General features: G+C 39.8%; 1 protein-coding gene across 2 annotated transcripts in view; it reads right to left on the bottom strand.

The window, feature by feature from the left end:
- FRAS1 (Fraser extracellular matrix complex subunit 1) overlaps positions 1-14863 on the bottom strand; it is a 461113-nt gene that overhangs the window by 177032 nt on the left and 269218 nt on the right. For both annotated transcript variants that reach the window (XM_073017428.1, XM_073017427.1), the window contains exons 23-27: positions 12318-12464; positions 9398-9538; positions 7716-7856; positions 6083-6223; positions 1964-2234 (exon numbers count right to left, since the gene is read on the bottom strand). In XM_073017428.1, the coding sequence (XP_072873529.1) occupies positions 1964-2234; positions 6083-6223; positions 7716-7856; positions 9398-9538; positions 12318-12464 (841 nt within the window). The remainder of the gene's footprint in view (positions 1-1963; positions 2235-6082; positions 6224-7715; positions 7857-9397; positions 9539-12317; positions 12465-14863) is intronic.

The raw sequence follows: 14863 nt of genomic DNA, 5'->3' as shown, positions 1-14863 counted from the left end.
ATTATTCTCATTCTTTCTTTTGTTGAATTTTTACTGTGCCTCTCATTCTTTCTTTTGTTGGATAAGGAGAATCTAGTATTAAAATGGGTGCCCCAAAAAGAGTACTGTGAGTATTTCCTAAACTGCCATTCTTTGTCCCATTTAGGGGTACAAAGCTATGATTCCACAAAAAAAAAAAAAAAAAACAGGTGATGAGAAGTTAAAGAAGTTAAATAGACAAGAAGGTTGACCTTAGTTGTCTATGAAGCTTTATGCTTTTCATAAGTGACTGCAAGAACAGGGATTACTATACAGAGTTGTATCGCTCTGTGTTTGTGTGTCTGTGTGATAGAAATACTTAAGGATAGGCCAGGTGTGGCAGCTCACGCACGTAATTGCAGCACTTTGGGAGGCCAAGGCAGGCAGATCACTAGAGGTCAGGAGTTCGAGACCAGCCTGGTGAATATAGTGAAACCCTACGTCTTCTAAAAATACAAAAAGTAGCTGGGCATGGTGGCGTGTGCCTCTAGTCCCAGCTACTCAGGAGGCTGAGGCACAAGAATCACTTGAACCCCGGAGGTAGAGGTTTTGGTGAGCCAAGATCATGCCACTGTACTCCAGCCTGGGTGACAGAGTGAGACTCTGTCTGAAATGATCATCATCATAATACTTATAGTAAAAATGAATGCAGAATATAGAGTAGGAATTTGAAGAGTCTATGGCATCAAACACCAGAATGTTAAGCTTCATCTCTGTAGCAATACTTCTCTATGAAGTGACCTTTTGACCTTTGAGGAGGGAAGCATGCCTATTGTTCCTAGTATATTAGGGAGGCAGAAATTATTGTGGCTAAAGGCATGGGTTGTGGAATCAGTCTTGGCTTGGAGTCTCAGCTCTGCACACACATGTTGAGAGGTCTTGGGCAAGATAACCTATACTCTCAAGGCCTCAGTTTCCTTATCTGTAGACTAGGAACATGAGATACATAGTTCATGTAAAGTGCTTAACATGATGCCTGGCTCAAAGTTAGCACTCCATAAATACTAGTTGTTCTTATTCCTATAATGTGATCTTCCAAGGTCACTGGCATCATCACCTCTGAATTACAACAGAGAAAATGCCATCTACTTTTCTCCTCACCTATCTCCCAGCCCAAATCTCAAAACCAACCAACCCTCAAGGTTAGTGTTGACAGCAGAAAATACTCACTGCGTCCTTGCCACTGTTCCATGGGTTTCAACTCCTTGTTTATACATAGAGTCTATACTGAATTATCTGCACTAATGAAGTAGAGCAGGATGAAGGATAATCCTAAAGGCTAATCTTTGGGGAGCACCCTCTGACTTCTGTGGAGTAGATTTACCCTGCTAATTATATAGCTATATTTGCTTGGGTTGGTGTTAACATTCAATTGCATTCCTGAAGCATATGTCAGCTGGGGTGGGGAAGGCAGCCAGAAGTGTGCTAAGCATCAGGGGAAAACTGAATCAGGCTTAAAAATTAACCACAATTAATCCCATAATGTGGATAATAAAAAGTTCACTGTGATTCTAAGTTTCCTTCCAACTCGAAAATCCTAGAGACCATACAACACCTTGAAAAGCATGTGCTCCATCCTCTCTCTCTGCCGCCTACTCCCAGTGTATTGCCTTAATGTTGAAGCAGCAGTTGTAACATCTAGGTATATGACCACTTTTGTTTCTGCTGGGCCAAAAGTCTGACTAATTGTACCAGGATTTTTCTGTTGCATCAGAGGATTACCCATAATTATGTGAGAAAATGAAAATGTCTCTAACAGATGCACGTTCTTTGAGCAATCACAGGGAAATGATGACAGGCAGCTGACAGCATTTGGGTTTGTGGAGTATTGATCTTCCCCGGATGAGAAGGGTTAGCTATTAAGAAAGAGAGGCTGGGACAGGGTGGAGGAGTGGAAAAGCAATGATGGAAAGGAGGCAGGAAGAAAACAACAAAACAGAGTCACCTGAGTTTTTCTTTGCTGTGCACAAAACGCACTTTCTTCTCATTCACATCTTTCCAGCTAAAACGTCCAGCCTTGTCCAGCTGAACCTCTTTTCCATTTCTTGAGAGCACTAGCTGACCATTGGTGGGAGCACTCACAACATGAAACAGGAGATCTTCGACCCTACCCTCCTGGTCTTGGACATTCAGGAGGGAAAAATCCAGTGGCTTTATTGAACCAATAGGGAGGATCAGGGAACCATTCACATGAAGACTAGGGGTATGTATTTTGCCTGAAAAACAGGAACCCAAAGGTGAAGCTTGTGGTGCCTTCCCTAATTAGGTCAATTTCCCCTTATTTTTATTTTTTCAGACCACCTCCTTACAATTTCCAGAGAATAAACACAAAATAAGAAACAGAGTTGATTTCACTGCATAAACAGTGTGCTGGAGTTTACAGTATTACATTGTTACAAAATACCACAACCGTCAGCTGGCTCTAGGGAGCTTCAGTGTTCCTGAAGACACATGATGTCTCTTTGCCTCCCAGTGGGGTCCTCAGGTGTGAGTCACTGCTCCTGTTCTTTGACACACGTTCCATATAGAAGACATGGAGCCTGGAAACTATGCCGATGGCTGGAGAAGGCCATTCCCAATTCCATGCCAAACTAAAGGTTAATGGCTACTTTCTTCTTTTAAGGAAGTTTAGGTGAGGAAACAAGTCCTAGTTCCAAATCAGTACCTATCTTTACGACCGCATCTGTCAAACACTGCTCTCACTTCCTGCTGAGCTCTGGCTCTGACTCGGACATGTTCCCCTCTTACCGGCAGCTCCAGCTTTCCTTTCAGCTGCCCTCCATGTGCCAACCCTTTTTTTTGTTTTAATTTTAAATAAGCTTGTAATGTTGTTAACTCAGAGCTGCACAGATAAGATTCTGGGCTATGGTATACAATAAGCCTCCCAGTGGTTACCACCCTGAATGCACATGACAAGAACATAGGGCTTCAATGTAATCGTTAAACTCTAAAACCCTTAGAAGAAAATATAGAAGTATATTTTTATGATTTTTGAATTAGACAATGCTTTCTTAGATAAGACATAAAAAGCACACGTGACAAAAGAAAAAATAAATGGACATCACCAAAATGTAAAACTTTTGTATTCAAAGGGCACCTGTGAGAAAGTGAAAAGACAACACACAGAATGGGAGTAAACACACAAATCATATATCTACAAAGGGACTTGTATCAAGAATGTATAAAGAACTCCTATAACTCAACAATAGAAAATGAAAATCCCAGTTTTTAAAATGGGTGAAGAATTTGAATGGGCATTTCTTCAAAGAAGACACACAAAGGCCAATAAGCACATGAGCAGGTGCAAAATCATAACCACAATAAGATATCGCCTCACTTCCACTAGGAAAGACAATAAAAATTGTTAGGGTGTGGAGAAATCAAAACCTCATAGATTGCTGATGGGAGTGTAAAATGGTGTAGTCACTTGGGAAAACAGTTGGACAGTTCCTCAGTTAAATACAGTTACCATAGGACACAGCAATTCTACTCCTGTGTATATAAACCCTAGAGAATTGAAAACATTTGTCCATACAAAACTTGTACACAAATGTTCATAGCAGCAATACTCATAATAGTCAAAAAGTGAAATCAACTCAAATGTCCATCCATTATTTAATGGATAAATAAAATGTGGTATGTTACATCTATAGAAAGACAAAGGAATGATGTGCTGATTCATGATATCATATGGATGAACCTTGAAAATACTATGCTAAGTAAAAGTAGCCAGACATAAAAGGCCACATATTGTAAGTTCCATTTATGTGAGATGCCTAGAATAGGCAAATACCTAGAGACAGAAGTAGATTAGTGGTTGCCAGGGACTGGGTTGAGACAGGAGTGGAGAGAAACTGCTAATATTATGGGGTTTCCTTTTAGGATGATGAAAATGTTTTGGAACTAGATAGTGGTGTTAGTTGCACAACTTCATAAATACACTAAAAACCACTGAATTGTATACTTTAAAGCATGAATTTTATGGTATGTAAATTACATCTCAACAATAAGAAGAATCATATAGGGATCTTTTAAAACAATACTGACAGTTCGGCTCCACTGCCAGAGCTTCTGACTTGGATGTTCTCAGGTAGGACCTCGGGAATTTTACAAACTCTGCAGGTAATCCTAGTGGGCTCCTGGCTTTGAGAACCACAGTCCTATCCTGATGCACCTGCCACATCAGACCTACCAAGGGCAAGTAAAAAGGCTGGTGTTTGCTACTATTTCCTAGAATAGCACCAGTTAATTTACAGTGGAGTAGGATTATCAGTGGCTCATACTTAAAATTCATGTGAAATACACATACCTTGTCTTACAATTTTATAATCTCTGTCCACATGAAACATCTGATGACAAAAAAGGATTTCTTAACATGATGTAGAATTTATCCTGTCTCCTGCAAGTTGTTTTTGCCTGGACTTCAATTGGTAGTGCTCCTTTTTACAACTAGGTCAGACAGGACAGTTTGGAAATGCCAAGTTTCAATGGGACTACTTCAACTGTAAGATCGCTCCAATGAGAGTGGCACTCATTTTCACAAGCGGACTTATATCCTAGAGAGAGGTAAGCTGGCTCTCAAGTACTTAGGGTTTTCAGAAAGATTCCCCAGAAATAAGCCAAAAATATTTTTTTTTCCCATGGGGAAGTCTTAATATCTTTAAAGGCCAGAAATACAGAGACAGAAAATATGATTGAATATGAGTGTTAAAAAAATGCCTCATGTTTTTGACGAACGACTCTCAAAAGCCAACAAACACTCAGTAATGTCCCTCCCAAGCTTTACTCACCTATAAAGGTTTTGGGATTCAAAATTAAGACTGAACTTAAATTCACTTCTCTTTGTTATTTAAGGTAACGTGTCCATTAATGTGTTGGAAGAGACTGGCTTCATTTCTTAACATGTTACTTATTATTATTATTATTATTATTATTATTATTATTATTATTTTGAGATGGAGTCTTGCTCTGTCACCCAGGCTGGAGTACGGTGGCATGATCTCGGCTCACCACAACTTCCACCTCCTGCGTTCAAGCGATTCTCCAGCCTCAGCCTCCTGAGTAGCTGGGATTACAGGCACTCATTACTGTGCCTGGCTAATTTTTGTGTTTTTAGTAGAGACAGGATTTCACCATGTTGACCAGGTTGGTCTTGAACTCCTGACCTCAGATGATCCGCCTGCCTCGGCCTCCCAATGTGCTGGAATTACAGGCATGAGCCACCATGCCCAGCCGATGTTACATATTTTTAAGGGCAAACAGGGTAGCTTGAAATCCATCCACTAGAAACACGTGAACCTTATGAAGCAGACTCCTCATACTATTTGTTATTTATTTATAATTTATCTCTACTGTGTGAAAAAGGGTGTACCACTGCACTTTGACATAATTAGCTCTACAAATTTATATAAATATAAATAAATCATAGGTAAATATAGTCATGTGCTCTACAACATTTCAGTCAACAACAGACCACTTATATGATGGTGGTCCCATAAAATTATACTGTACCTTTTCTATTTTAGATATGTTTAGATACACAAAAATACTTACTATTGTGTTACAATTGCCTATGGTACTCAGTACACTCACATGCTGTACAGGTTTGTAGCCTATATTATATAGCCGTGGTGTGCAGTAGGCTATACCATCTAGGTTTGCGGAAGTACACTCTATGAAGTTCAAACAATGATGAAACTGCTTAATGATGCATTTCTCAGAATGTATCACCATCATTAGGCAAAGTGTGACTGTATATATATAATTTTCTATAACATGGCTGTAGTTCAGGAACTTAGCTAAGTTTTATGCCAATTTCTTAGCTGATAGCTATGACTTTTAAGGCACAGATTGCTTCTTTTCCTTTCTAATGATTATAGAAGTTGAGATTTCCCAATTTTCCATGTTCTATAAAGAGTCCCTTACTCCTTAGTGGCACCATGGGTTTTCCCAAATTGGGAATGCTGCATTTTATATCACATAAGTCAATTATGTCTGCAAACTCAGCCTTCACATAGAGAAATTATTGGTAAGTTCACCAGACCATCAGAGGAGAAACACTTACCAGAACATGTTTCATTAGAGGAGTGGGCAGAAAAGCCAGGAACACAGTTGTAAACACAGAGGCCACTCTTCAGAAAGAACCCATGGTCACAGAGGTGACAACGGTCCCTGTGGCTGCACTGCAAGCACCCCCGAGGACAGGCTATTAGAAAAGGAAACACTAAATGAGATTCAATCAAGGCACCACCAGCAACAGAGAAATAAAGGGCTTGCAACCAGAAGAGTCAGAGCACATGCAACAAATGAGCCCTAACTGTAACAAAAGAGAAGACTGATGGTTTCCCCGTAGAATGTACAGGGAGCTGATCTATAGAGAGGAACACTCCTCGCTTTACACAATGCGATCTAAAAATGTCACACATGCATGAATTGTTTAAAAAGTTAACCACATTGACTTGTGAGAAAAGACCTTTGTAGTGATTAAGAGCACAGACTCTTTCTAGGTACCCTTCCTCCTCTAACCTTCCCAGCTGCTGACCTCGGGCAAGTTCTGTTTAACAATCGATGCCATAATTTTCTTGTCTTAAAAATGGGGACATTAATAGCACCTAATGCAAATACTTGTTGGGAGGATTACATGTGTTATAATGTGCAATGACTAAAACAGTGTGTGGTACACAGGAAGGGCTCAATTGTTCTACTACTACCACCGTTGTATTTCTTATTATTATTGTTATTAGTAGTAGTAGTAGTATTTAATAGTATTTTAAATACTAGAGGAGAGCAGCTATTAATAGGACCATAGGATTACTTTTCGGGTCAAGTTAACAATTTTCTAGGAAGAGTTTTTACTGACTAATTTTTCTGCTTTCTTAGTTGAGATTTTGTTATAGAGAGGCTACACAGTATAGTTTAAAGGGCCCTGGATTGGAATCAGAAAACCTGGGTTTAACATCTGATCTTAAGTTGCTGTGATTAACACTTTTAAGCCTCTTATTTTTCTTTCACTTGTAAAACAGGATTCATAGTGTCTGTCATATTTTATCAAGCCATTGTGAATATGAAATTAGATAATGCAAATGGGGGAAATTTAGTGATATGTAAATGCTATGCCTGGTTAATAGCATTATTAAATGTCAGGTACTACAGTGGGGCATACAAACCAAGTTTTGATAGATATGATGAGAAAAAAACTGATAAAACTCTCCAGCTAATCCAGTGGACAAGGAGATTAAGACTTGGGGTTCAACTTGAGTTTCATAAAAGCTCCAATGTGTTTCACTAAATTGTCCCCAAAATTCCCATTCTTTAAGGATATTATCAGAATCATGGGTAATTTAGTCTAAACACTAAAAATTCTATGTCTATATCAACAGGGCTGATCCACTCTTAATGGATCCCTCACTGTAGATCAATATAAGCTTTACATTCCATAAAATATTGGCTTTGTTTCCATAAAGACTTTTGGGGACAATATTGATTTGTGTAAGAGAATATTGGCTTACACTCCTATATCCTATTTAACCAACATATGGCAGATATGCATGGTAAGCCATCAATTACTTAGGCTAAGCTCTCTGGGCTTTCATTCCGCTTTCTAAATTAAGTGTTCTTGGATACCTGAGAGTCAGCACATGTGACTTACTTGCTGCCCTCACTTCTTTCCAGAATAATCAAAACAGTCTCCAAGTTACCTGTGCATTTGTGCTTTACATGATCTGCAAAGTACCCCTTCCCACATTCCTGGACACATTGGGCTTCCAAGAGGAGAAATGGCCCTTCACAGCGGGTACACTCATGGGGACCTTGGCACTGGAGACAGTAGCTATCACAGTCTGAAAGACAAAAGTCAAGTCATCAGGAATCTGTGTGGCTTTCCAGGGGTTGCAGGCCCTTGTGGGAAGGCAGCATGAGAGGTCCAGCAGCAGTACAGCTTAGTGTACTTGGCAAAGGACCATATGAAGAGTGAAGGAGTCTGGGTTCTGGTTGTGACTATGATACTTACCAGCTGGGAGACTTAGGATTAGTCACTCTACCTCACTGAGCCTCAGTGTTCTTCTCTATAAAATGGGGGTTGATATACTGTCCTATCCACCCATGGAAAATACTAGATAAACTACAAAGTGAATGACAGATATCAGCAGCTATTATTATTATTATTATTATTATTATTATTAGAGATGGAGTTTTGCCTGCTGCCCAGGCTGGAGTGCAGTGGCACAATCTCGGCTCAACACAACCTCCACCTCCCGGATTCAAGTGATTCTCCTGGCTTAGCCTTCCTGAGTAGCTGGGATTACAGGCATGTGCCACCATGCTCGGCTAATTTTGCATTTTTAGTAGAGATGGGGTTTCTCCATGTTAGTCAGGCTGGTCTCGAACTCCTGACCTCAGGTGATCCATCTCCCTCCGCCTCCCAAAGTTTTGGGATTACAGACGTGAGCCACCATTCCTGGCCTAAGCAACTATTATTATTATCATTAGTCCTTGGCTCTCAATACCGTTTTGCTGAAGTGTTGACCTTTTGTGGTTCATCAAGTCAGTTTTCAGTCCCCCAGGAATACTCCTAGGAATGCCATCTGTGCACTTTTTTTTTTTTTGAGACGGAGTCTTGCTCTGTCGCCCAGGCTGGAGTGCAGTGGCCGGATCTCGGCTCACTGCAAGCTCTGTCTCCCAGGTTTATGCCATTCTCCTGCCTCAGCCTCCCGAGTAGCTGGGACTACAGGCGCCCACCACCTCGCCCGGCTAGTTTTTTGTATTTTTTAGTAAAGACGGGGTTTCACTGGGTTAGCCAGGATGGTCTCCATCTCCTGACCTCGTGATCCGCCTGTCTCGGCCACCCAAAGTGCTGGCATTACAGGCTTGAGCCACCGCGCCTGGCCATCTGTGCACTTTTGAGGGGAATTTCAGGGTCTGAGAATTTTGTAGTGTTCAGTTGAGGCTAAAAGGGATACTAGGCCAGAGAGAGATGATTGTGAGCTATATGGAATACAGAGGGTTGAAGGGGTCAGTGAGTGAAATCATCGGGTCTTCCCATGTGCCCAAATGCCTAGGGTACAAACACCTTCCCACCTGGAGAACCTGACTGTTCAATTTTTAAGAAAATCTGAAAGTAACAGCTAACACATACCTGTTTGTGTGGTCCTGTATGCCCAAGATTCCCATATTGCTCTCAAATTTTAGCAAATGTGTTATTAGGGCATGGAAGATGAAAAGGGGAAATGTTCACAATAACAAAGATAGCTCTTAGGAAAGAAACCAGAAACTGGGTAAAAAGCCAGAAGGGGAAACTTGCCACAGTTTCCTTCTGAGAAGAGTACAAACCGGAGGCAGCCAAGGTATGGCTGAACACAGAGCAGGGCCTCTACACACTTACTCTTGCAGAGGCCCGAGTCCTGGTAAAATGATGACCGGCACTGCTCCACGCAGGCCCCATCCTGGAGAACGTAGCCATCCATGCACTGCAGGCAGTCTGTTTTCAGGGGCCCACTGCAGGCACTACAGCTCCAATCACACTCTAAAAAACAAAGTCTGCATTAAATTATCTTCCTTTCTGTCCACCCTCAGACCCAGCAATTCATTTATGAGGAGTCTGTTTGCAGCTGCAAGGAGTAAAATAAGGACAACGTAAGAGATGTCAGATAAGCAGACTCAAACGAGGTTTCCACTTGTAGTAGCCTGAATACTTCTCTGAGCTTTAAGTGTTCTCTAATTATGTTAGACACGGACATGTACAAGGAGCACTCCATGCTTGTGCCGAGCCTGCTTGTCAGCAGGGCTGCTGAGAAACCAGATTACTCTGCTCTTAATTCTTTATCCCTGTGCCACATCAAGTCTTTAGGCAAAACCTGCCTCAGGGAGTGGCCAACTTGCCCCACAAACCTGTCAGTTTGTGGTGAAAAACAAGATTATCACAATTCCACCCCATTATAAATGATTTCATAACTATGCCAGCAGTTTTCAGCTAACCCTGACTTCTTCCAAGTACTCAGTGCTCAATAGGTAAAGAGATGTCAGAGACTCAACTAAGAATGCATCTGCTGCCACCAGTAACACCAGTTGCATGAGTTTCTATCTCTCAAAACCAGGCATTGACCAAAATGACAGAAAGAATCAATGATGTCAGAATTATATGGGGCATAAAGGTCGTGTCCAGAAAGAAAGAGGTTGCTAAAACAATAGAAGATCTCATTTAGGCATTAGAACGGACTCAATTACATGTTAATTTGCTCCACAAGCACCTATGGGATAGTCACTAAACAGCAGGAGGGGGCAATATAAAGGTGGTAGGTGTAGAACTTGTCATCAAGGAGCTTATGTTCTAGAGGGGTCTAACCTTGAATGTGCACGCAAATAATCCAGGGGGGTTGTTAAAAATATGGATTGGGCTCAACATCGGATTTATCAAATCAGAGTCTCAGGGATTGGGATGGGGCAAGGGAAAACATGTTGCTGCTGTACTTGTTATTGTGAATATTATAGTTGTTGCTGTTGCTGTTGTTTTTAATGGCCCAGGCAATTCTGATGCAGTCAGAAAACTCATGTTTGAAAGCCAGTGTTGTAGCTGGTAAGGGAAGTGCTACATGCATGGAAGATGGGATGGGATAGCACAGTTAAGTGCATGGGTTTTGAAGAAAGGTAAATCTGTATTCAGGTCATGACTTTTCTACTTTTTATCTGTATTATCCTACAATAATGTTTTTATCTATATTATCCTTGGTTTCTCACCTGTAAAACATGGGTGAGAATAGTACCCATTTCATAAAGTCATTGTGAAGAATAAAATGAAATAATGAAATTCAATAATTTAGCACAGTGCCTGGCATACAGTAACAACTCAATAAACGTTTGCTGCTGAACTGTTTCTCTTAGAGAACCTATCTCCATTCAGGGCCACCCTGGATCTCACCTTCCATTCCTGCTAAGAAACTGGAGAAACCTCTCATAGTTACCTTTTCTCTTCCTTGATAGAATATTTCTAAGTCCCAAGGAAATCAGGTAAATATGCAAGACAGCACACGTGCTTCCAAGAAGATTTACAAAGTTAATCCTATTCCTTTATTTGGCTGAATCAGTCCTGAGGGAAAATGACTAAAACAGAGCCTTGAAAACTGCCAGCATAGTTATGAAATCATCTATAATGGGGTGGATTTGTGATAATCTTGTTTTTTACCACAAACTGACAGCTACTGGTTAGAAATAAAAAAAAAAAAAAAAGAAAGAAAAAAAGAAAAAACCTCTGTGGTCTTGAACACAGCAGACCACCTAAGTTGACAACCAAGTAGAATTTCTTGGAATGGAAAGTGTGTAATTTTGCAGAACCTTACAGCATCCTAAGTTTACTTGATAGATGTTTGACCACCATATCTAAGCTCTAGCTTCTCTGCTTCTCTGCCAGAATCAGAAGGATAGAGAGAAATGTGGAAGGAGGCAGGAATGAGGAAACAGACAGGAGCAAGTAAAACCTGTTCTTTACCCCTGCTTTTCCTCTTGCTGAGCACTACCATTCAAAGAGCATAAGCCCCAAGAATTCCAACTACTGGAGAGCAAAGAAAAAGGCACTTGGCATTTGACATTATCTCCCTATAAATTTCCTTGAATACAGGGACTACGTCTTCACTCATTTAAGTATGTTAAGCAGAAATGAACACATCAGATATGACTCCTGATCTCATCAAGCTTAGAGGTAGCAATCTAGAGTTGTAAATGCAAACACCTACAGCCCAGGAAAGTAATGTATTTTCAGAGTAGGCCTTGTGTGATAGAAAGGGAATGGTGGGGACTGATGAACTGAAAAGATCCTGCTCCATCCAACAGGGACTACAGCTACACTGTTTCAACCTACAATTCCACTGTCGGGATGCATATCCAACACTACTAGAGCTTCTGGTTAAAAAAAACAACAACACTTGAAAATCTCAATTTTTGTATGTGAAATCTTCTGATTTTTAAAAGGTGAATAATTAAAGATTTTAAAGCATTGAAACATTAGGCAGACCAAAGAAAACATGTCTATGGGCCAAATATAACCTGAGGATTTACAATTTGCCACCTCTGGTCTTGTTATCAAAATGTGGCACAAAGTCTGACACAAGAAGGTTCTCAAAATATATGCTTAATCAGTAAATCAAGGAGTGAATAAATGAATATATACACACATACACAATTGTTGCTATCATCAGAGACAGTCAAAATATATGATGACTGGTGTTTTCTCAATATGGAAAACTAGACATCAGTAGTAAAGGGGTATCACTGAGTAAAAGAATCGTTACACAGTTCAGGAAGAGCTTTACCTTTGCACGTGTTGGTGGAGAAGTCAAGATAGTACTGTGGGGCACAGCTCTCGTACTGACATTCCCCAAAGAGCAGAACCTTGTTTGGATCTCGGCAGGAGGTACAGCTGGCCTGTGAATCACAGCTTCCACAGTGTGTGTTGCATGCTGAGCAGACAGGAAAAGAAAATGACCGGATGATTACAATTGCAAATACTGAAGCACTGATCAAACCTAGACAGATGTTATATAGGAACAAAGCCTTGCTACAACCTGCGCCACATTTCACTATGGCTCATAGCCCTCCCCTGTGATCAACAAAAACAGAAAATATTAGTTTCCAAAATAGAAAAGGGTAATCTTATTTTACAAAGAATATAAATTGCAAACCCAAGAATGGAAATCCCATATCCAAATTGTTCTGTGATTCAGCAACAGAATTTATGCTTACTCTAAGATCCCTGGAATTACAATTCAGAACTTAAACCTTACTTCTTCAGGAATCAAGCCCCCTTTAGTTCATAATGTAGATTCAGGTTTTTGTGTGATGCCAACATTAAAATTAGGCACCAACTTTATTGGGGAGCTTGGGAAACCCCATACTTTAAGATGCAAAGGACTTGAAGGTGAACTGGTTGATTGATTTGCCTAGTTACAACTCTTAGAAGCCAGCCACGTAATTCTGACATTCAGGGATGATCCCCCAATCTGGTCATGCTTCCATCTTCCCTCATTTAACAACTGGCATTTCTCCATCCACGTAGTTTTTCATGCCAGAAACCTCAGAGTCTATCTTGACACCTCTCTTTCCCCGACTCCTGATCCAATTATTCACTGGATCCTATTTATTCAAACTCCAATATAACTCTCAGAACTTTTCACTTTTTTCCATATCCACAAATGCCAATATTTCTAAGCCATCATCATCCCATGCTGAACTACTATCACAGCCTCCTAATTGGTTTCTCCATCTCCGCTCTGACCCACTTGCAATCTATTTTCCATGCATCTACCAGAGTGGCTTTTAAAATTCATACAGCTCAGGTTTCAGAGTACACTTTCGCCTTCAAACTCAATGTCGTTTTTCAATCCTGGAAAATTTCCAGCCATCATTTCTGCAAATATTACTCTTCTACCATTCCCTCCATTCTCTCCACATGGAAATCCTATTATAACATGTATATTTGAATCCTCTTAATATAATCTCTGAGTCTTTTACTCATTCTTCAGTCTCTTCTGGGACTGTTGTTAACTTTCTATTCTAAAACAGACCTTCCATTACAGCATCCTGTACATGTTTTTCATGCAAATTTCATATGGCAATTTCCATTTGAGTGATTATTTGATTAACATTTGTATCTTTTAGGCGGCAAACTTCAAGAAAGCAAATAGTAGGTCTGTTTTGTTCATTGTAATGTTAGTCAGCACCTAGCTTGTTATCTGTCATATTATAGGTGTTCAATAAACACTTGCTACATAAATGAAATAAAGCTAGATATTGCATAAGATATATACAACCTCCAGCATTTCTGTCTATTTCGGAAATCTTCCCTAAGTATGTGTCAGAGGAAAAGTTCACAGAGAAACCCAGTGAGTTTTAGATCTATATGATATCAAAGTATATGGCACAGTGCAAGAAAACTACCTCCCTGGAAAAAAAAAAAAATCACATGCTATTGTTTCACCTACAAAGACAGACATTGCTATAAAACATTCATTAGAATATGTATATTGGCAATTTAAGGTCCTGGGAAAATTCTAGACTGGATTTTCAGTTCTAATTATTTTCAATAATTAGAAAAGAATATTTTAACTGTTGTAAGCTTAGGTGAGACCAAATTTTTATCCTTTTTTTTTTCCTAGAATTTTTATGCATGGTGTATCTTAATTTTGGCAAAGAGTTTGATAGAGATTCCAAAAATAAACTTGTGAATACAAAAATGAAGTAAGACCTACTAGTTGTAAGTGGATTTGAAGGTGGTTGAAAAGAATACTCAAAATGTGATCAGCAAATCTTTATAATTGATAAAAATAGTGTCCAGTAGAGTATCACATTAATCAAGCCTTAAATTCTTACTTGATCAATATTTTTATCCATGACTTTAATGGAAACAAAGAAATCATGTCAATAATATTTAAATACACCACATGCACCTATATAGGAAACATACGTAGTTAAGTTTCACCAGCTGGAAGAACAACAGTTCAGTTACCTTAACCAGTTGAAATAATGAACCTACAGTAATCAAGTGAAATAAGCAGAACTCTAAGAAAAGTCCCGCATGTATGTTCTAAAACCAACTGTACAAATACAGAATGAAGAAGACCTGCTTAGAAAGCAGTTGCTATGGAAAAAAAATCTAAGATCTTTAGTCAATAACAGGTTTGATAGTAACTAAAAATGTGATATACAACGTAAGGTCAGCCGGTCCTCCTTTCTTGACATAGAGCTGCAAAATGAGGTCCCCGAATGCCAGTTTCCCAGCCAGGGGTCAAGGCCAATTCCTTGCCCTAGTGTCTGAGGGTTTCCTATGACTTACTTCCACTTGCCTCTGTGTTCCTGAATC

Source organism: Chlorocebus sabaeus, chromosome 7, assembly GCF_047675955.1.
Source record: "Chlorocebus sabaeus isolate Y175 chromosome 7, mChlSab1.0.hap1, whole genome shotgun sequence".
Classification (NCBI taxonomy): Eukaryota; Metazoa; Chordata; class Mammalia; order Primates; family Cercopithecidae; genus Chlorocebus; species Chlorocebus sabaeus.
This window is presented reverse-complemented; position numbering and strand designations above follow the sequence as displayed.